The 7157-nt window shown below is 35.3% G+C and overlaps 1 protein-coding gene across 1 annotated transcript; it reads left to right on the forward strand.

Moving 5' to 3' along the window:
* The first annotated feature begins 690 nt into the window (after positions 1-690).
* rhcga (Rh family, C glycoprotein a) lies at positions 691-6872 on the forward strand. The gene is made up of 11 exons (XM_082157588.1): positions 691-966; positions 1126-1318; positions 1527-1677; positions 2697-2844; positions 2953-3119; positions 3208-3345; positions 3447-3583; positions 5032-5156; positions 5485-5558; positions 5714-5790; positions 6207-6872. The coding sequence occupies exons 1-11, from the start codon at positions 741-743 to the stop codon at positions 6238-6240; spliced, it is 1470 nt and encodes a 489-aa protein (XP_082013714.1). The 5' UTR covers positions 691-740; the 3' UTR covers positions 6241-6872.
* The last annotated feature ends 285 nt before the right edge of the window (positions 6873-7157 follow it).

Here is a 7157-nt window from a genome sequence, read left to right on the forward strand (position 1 = left end):
ATGAAGCAACATTTATGTTTTGTAACTGAGCACTATTTCACTATTACATTCTTAATCATTTTTAAGGATATTTTTGCCTTCACTAGTTCCTGTAGTCAGATTTTTTTTCAGACAGATTTTTTATTAAAAAAGTACAAATATGTAGTCTCTTATATAATTATTTTTGAATAATTGAAAAAAATTACTCACTTTTGTTTTTTTAAAGGCGATTTGATTTATTCAGATACTCAAAAGAAGTGCAGTTTTTGCCCTGTAGACCAAGAGAGACAAAGCAGAATAAAGAGCTACATTGAAAGTTTCCTACTCTTACGTAACATGTTTGCCCTGATTTTCTTGATTTTGACTGTTTGCACAGCAATCTAAATCGGTTATATTATATAAAGTCCAAAACTTCTAGTAGTGGTAAAAAAAAAAAAGGAAAAGAAAAGAATCTCACCTGAAGGTGAATTGCAGTTGTCAAAGAAGATGGTCTGAATTGTCTTTAGTCCAAGTGTAATTATAATTATGTCTAGTAAGACTAGTATGACCTCTTTAAAAAAAAAAAAAAAAAGTCAGACACAAGACAAGATATTGATCAGTCTTGTCAGGTGAGTGTCAGCCACCCTGATTTCATTTCCAGAAGACAGACCTGCACCAGGTGAGCAGTGACACACCTCCAGATCCCCAGCTATAAATACAGCTGCACTTCACTCAGAAATTACAAGAGAACTTCACCCAACAGATCATCTCTTTACTTCACCATGGGGAACTTCGTTGACTGCTGCCGAGGCTTCTGGTGCGGGACCAAGAACCCTAACGTCCGGATCAGCCTGCCTGTGGTCTGCTTCGTGTGGCAGATCGCCATGATCATCCTGTTCGGACTGTTTGTGCGTTACGATGAAGAATCAGATGCGCACTGGTCTGAGCACAGACATGAGAAGAACATCACGAGTGACATCGAGAACGACTTCTACTTCAGATACCCAAGTGAGTATTCATGTTCTGCAGGGGTTGGATACTGATAAGGCCATTAAAATCAGTTCATAGATCAAATTTGTAATGAATAAAATAGTTTTGTTGAGCCTTCGGTAGGTAGAAAGTTACGGAAGTTAATCAACCATTAACCTTCTCGACCACTTTTCTCAGGTTTCCAGGATGTACATGTGATGATCTTTGTGGGTTTCGGCTTTCTCATGACCTTCATGAAGCGCTACAGCTTCGGCGGGGTGGGATTCAACTTTCTCATCGGTGCCTTTGGTCTGCAGTGGGCTCTGCTCATGCAGGGCTGGTTCCACTCGCTGGACCCGAATGATGGCACAATCAAGATCGGGATTGAGAGGTACGTTTTGCACCTCACTATCTTCAAATAACTTCTTTTGATTCATTTATATAAGGTCCTTGGTTCCTCTTGCACAAAAAGTATAGTGGCAGCAGAGGGCCGTTTAAATCACCACATTGCAAATGGGACTTTCTTGAACAATGCATCAGAAGATGGTGACTTGTGTGATACAGTTGATGTTCATCATTTCCCATCTTGCTTTCACCAGTATCATCAATGCCGACTTCTGTGTGGCGGGATGTCTCATTGCATATGGAGCTCTCCTGGGAAAAGTCAGTCCAGTTCAACTGATGATCTTGACGCTATTTGGCGTCACACTGTTTGCGGTTGAGGAATACATCATTCTTTCTCTTCTCCATGTGAGTAGCAGTGTTATTTTAGTGTTATTTATATACTCAAGAGCTTTTATTGTTATACTTTTCATTTTCATTTTAGTTATATTTTTATACATTTTTTTTTCAGGGTAATTATTGTTAACTAAAATTAAAACTGAAACCATCTAAACATTTTCGTTACTTGAAATTAAAGAAACGTTAACTGAAATAAAATAATATATATTTATATAAAAAATTTACTTATTTTATTTCAGCTAGTTTCAAATGCACCATTTCTAGTTTAAGTACTAAAATGACAACAAATAAAAATAACTGAGAACTATGTAGACAAAAAAAAAAAAGAATAAAAATGACAAAAACAACAAAATGACAAAAAGTCATGAAAATAAAAACTAATTTAAATTATTATTAATTTAAATTATTATAGTCTATCAATGATACTGAAAATAATACTGTTTTCTATGTGCATTAGTATTAGTATTTTTTGGACCATTTAGAATATTTTTTTTTTATTTCAGTTTTAGTTTATTTGCAGTTATTAATTTCAGTGCTTTGAATTAAACAAAATTAGTTTTTCACCTAATAACGATATTTTTTATTTTATTTCAGCTTTATTTCAATTAAATGGATAGTCATCTTTAACTCAGCCTCAAGTTCTTCCAAACCTGTATGAATTTCTTCTTCTGCTGAACACAAAAGAAGATATTTTGAAGAATATGAGTAACCAAATAGTTGATGGGCCCCATTGACTTCATAGTATGGGGAAAAAAATACCATGGAAGTCAATAGCTACCGTCAACTGTCTGGTTATCGACATTCTTCAAAATATCTTCTTTTGTGTTCAACAGAAGAAAGAAACTCGTACAGGTTTGGAACAATGTAAATAGTGAGTAAATAATGACATTTAATTATTTTTGGGGGGTGAACTAACCCTTTAACAAAAATAGTTTTAGTTCTTCATGATAACCCTGGTGAGTAGCCATCATCCTGAAAATTTCTGCCTAGATCAAGAGATTTTATTAAATTGTTCTTGCGTTTCACAGGCTCGTGACTCTGGCGGATCCATGGTCATCCACACTTTCGGAGCCTACTACGGTCTGACAATATCATGGATTCTTTATCGACCGAAGCTAGACCAAAGCAAGCATCTGGGCAGCTCTGTCTACCACTCTGATGTCTTTGCTATGATCGGTATGTTATGACTGAGTCCTTTTTATATGTTACACACCCTTGATAAGATCTTACATGAGCCGCTTTCAAAAAATCCAGTCCTTTATCTGAAGACGTTTCCTCTTACAGGGACCCTCTTCCTCTGGATGTTCTGGCCCAGTTTCAACTCTGCCATCTCAGATCATGGAGATGGTCAACACCGGGCGGCCATAAACACATACCTTGCTCTGGCTTCCTCTGTACTGACTACATTTGCCATATCCAGCCTTTCTGCCAAGAAGGGAAAACTGGACATGGTAAGTTACAGCACTTCATTATGTCACAATTACGTCTGCAGCATCCTATCTGTGTTTCGTAATATTTCACCTGTTTTGTGCAACATAGGTGCATATCCAGAATGCAACTCTGGCTGGAGGCGTCGCGATGGGAACAGCGGCCGAGTTCATGATCTCACCCTACGGTTCTCTCATCGTGGGCTTCTTCTGTGGGATACTTTCCACGTTCGGCTACCTGGTGCTCACTGTGAGTGTGACAGAAGAGCAGATTTGAGCGTCATTTGCGCTGTGTGAACAAATTAATTTATACCTGCTTTCAAATTAATTTATACCCCCCCCCCCATGCAGCCCTTCATGGAGAAGTACATGAAGATTCAAGACACCTGTGGCATCCACAACCTGCATGCCATGCCCGGCATCCTCGGAGGAGTTATAGGTGCCATCACAGCGGCTACTGCCAGTGAGAGTGTCTATGGACATGAAGGGTGAGTGTGACTGTTTACTTTCTATTAGTATACAATTCAATTTAAACATTTAAATCATACAAAGTTGATTTATTTGTAAAAGTCAAGTCAAATGTATTTATATAGTGCTTTACACAATACAGATTGTTTTCAGGCAGCTTCACGTTAAAGGTGCACCATCTAGCACTTAAAAACAAAACTGCATGCATTTTGCCGAAGACGATTGTTTTGTTTGTGTGGATGAATATGGTTATTTCTCATAACTAAAAGAGAGAGAGAGATTATCCTACTGCTCATAAAACATTCACTACTGGGCTTAAGTGATATAACCAGTTTAGATGGAAAGGATCTCAAGCTGACTAGCTGAAGACATTACTGTAGCTTTACCCAACCCAATCTCACGGCAATTTGTACGAATTAGCCACCTTTTACTCGCTTGTACGAATTCGTACGAATTGGTCATGAGATAGCGTCGCTATACCCGTTAATAGACACGGAACTTCCTTGAAAATAAATTCCAGCACACACAGCGCTACAGCAGCCATAATCACGATAGATAATGCTTTACAGTAAACACTGTTAGAGCTACATATGGCAGTTTTTTTTGTTCAATAAAACACCTTACTCACCTGTTGAGTAATAAAAACGCCATATCCGCATTGCTTTTACAACTTTACAAGTCCCTCAATTCTCACCATCTCTGAAAAGCCAGTGTTGATTCTTGTTTTATTACGAGCTGTCTCGTTCTCTTTTGACAGCAGACTCTCCTTTGTTCATAGTTTTTTTTTTAAACGAGTGATTCCCATTAGCGTGATCCATGTAAAACTTTCTCACTCGTTGTGACAACTAACCCATTCCACTCACACACCGTACACACGTCAAAGTAGCTGGAGCAACTTTTCTCTGTTTACGGATATGACGTAAATATGACGCAAGGGCGAGTGACATATGTATGCGATTTCCCGCGAAAACCTATCCTGCCCTGTCTAAAATATAGACACTTATAATAGGCTTACTACAGTGAATCAGGAAAGACAAAAACACGTTTTGGAAGAAGGATTGATGTATTATTTCAATTTTGTTAATTTTGAACAAAAAAGTTACATAGTGTACCTTTAATAAATTGTTTTAATATAGTCCAATCATGAAATGACTCAGATGTAAAGCAGCTCTACAGAAGGCAATAGTGTCATTACTCAGCTCAGTGTTGTTTCAATTCAGTTTTATAAGTATGTCAGTGTTGCACAGTTCATCAATTATGAAACAAGGTCAGTTCAGCTATACATTATTCAGAAATTCAGATTCAATTTAGTTCAATGTTGCAAAGTTAGTTTCATCATCAAGTTCAAATTTTGGTCTCATCTAAAAGCGTCAGTGCAAATAAATCGATAATATTACTGAATATTGATAGTCTTTTTGAATAGTAAAAGTGTGTATGTGTTGCTGATACAAATCATTTTCTTTTTCAGGTTGATAAACACCTTTGATTTTGAAGGGGACTTTGCTAATAGGACACCTGCCGTACAAGGAGGCTTCCAGGCAGCTGGTATTTGTGTAGCTCTCGTTTTTGGAATCGTTGGTGGAATTATAGTAGGTGAGCATCCAAAAAAGAAAAAAGAAATTATAGGGATATACTGAAATACTGTCCATCCACACGTAAGAATATAAAATGTAGCAGCTGCACAATGTAATATAAATATATGTCAGTGTTATTTTAGTATCGAGCTATTCAATTTTTCTTTTACAAATATTTTTGTCGTTTTTTCTGTTTTCATTTAATTAATTAATATCCATAATTATAGGGAGGTGTGTATATATATATATATATATATATAATTACAGTTATTGTTTATTTTATTCCAAATAATGAAAATGGTTTTAATTTTAGTTAACTATAATAACCCTGGTATATGTATATACAGGTTGCATCCTGAGACTGCCATTCTGGGGAGACCCATCAGATGATAACTGCTTTGATGATGAGGTGTACTGGGAGGTGAGTTTGAATATGTATTTCATTGTTGCACAGCTAGGTGGCACTATAGAACTCAAATGAGAATGTAATTATATATAAATGTGACAAGTAGCCCGTTTTCTTCTATACAGTGTCAAGGTCTGAGTTGTGTTTAAATAAAAGTCATTCTTTTACAGGTGCCTGAAGATGAGGAGAGCATCCCTCCCATTCTAGAATACAACAGCCACATGGTCGGCAAAAGTGCTGACAGGATGTAAGGATGGACTTCTAGATTCTCTTGATGCTATGCAAAGAGACACTATACTGTAACTATTTATATACGATTGATCAAAATATCAAATGTTTGTCATTTTATTTTGTTAAAATTCTCTATATTAGAAGTAAATTGAACTTTGAAGTGCTTCTTGCATTCTAATACATCACCACGAGATGGCAGTACAGACCACATAATAGACTTCCAGCTTGATCGAGTAACTGTGTAGTAGCATTTCAGTAAAGAAATGAATTACATCAACTCTATTTTTATACAAAATGACTAAGATGATGTGTCAGATTGACTGTTTTACATTTCGTTTATGTTATTTGGGAACTGTTGAACTACCTATTAATGAATGAATGAATTGTTTTAGTCTAAAATATTTCTTTCTTTCTTTTTTTTTCATCCTTCAGGTCAGATACTAACTTCTCTGTGGAACAAAGCTAATGCAAGAATGAAGAAATGCACAATGTATTTATGACACAAGAAGATGAACCTGATCACATCATATTGGGACAAAATAACAACAATTAAGAGACAGAAAGAATGTTCAGACCAAGTCTGTGCTGTAGAGAATCTAGTCCCTGTAATACCTTTTGGAGGTATTGGTCTGCAAGGCTAAAAGGGTCAGCTCTTAGTTCAATTTCAAGTCTGTGTGTTTTACAATCCTTAAATTAATTTAATCAAGATGTTTATACATGTATAATTTCTGAAACTAATGCATATATATTTCATAATTCACCAGTACTAGTTCTAAACTTAAATTATATTAAGTTTCAATCATTCTGTAAAAGAATGAAATAATAATTATTGTACTTTATCATGTTTGCAATGTTAATGAATTGACTAGATTATTAGAGTTTTGATATGATGAATGTGTTAATAATGTTAGTTATTTATCTAGTTATTTTCAAGAGTACATGTATTGCTTCCTTCCTGGCTATTATATTTGATCAGGAAGGATTAAATGAGAACTTTTGAGAGCTCAATGTGTCTGCAGACCATGTGGAATGATAGTAATATTATTTCTTTGGATTTTTAAATTATAAAGCTTTATATTCTTTGCTATTTTAAAAATACTATAAAAAAAATAAAAAGACAATATTACAATCTCCAACCCAATGACTTTACATTGGTGCTAAATGTTTGTTTGTTTGTTTAACATTTTACGAACTGCAATAGTATACTTTATAATTTAACTAACTGTTGCTTTAATTCTCTCAAATATAAATTAAGGCAGCTGTGCAAAACATCCATTTAAACCTCTCTTCTTTGACCAAATCACTACTATACTTTTTCAAATATTACCTTTCATTGTGTAATATAGCTGTTTGTGAATGTAAAAGGTCTGCAGTTATTGTCTC

Source organism: Leuciscus leuciscus, assembly GCF_965113295.1.
Source record: "Leuciscus leuciscus genome assembly, chromosome: 2".
NCBI classification, from domain to species: domain Eukaryota; kingdom Metazoa; phylum Chordata; class Actinopteri; order Cypriniformes; family Leuciscidae; genus Leuciscus; species Leuciscus leuciscus.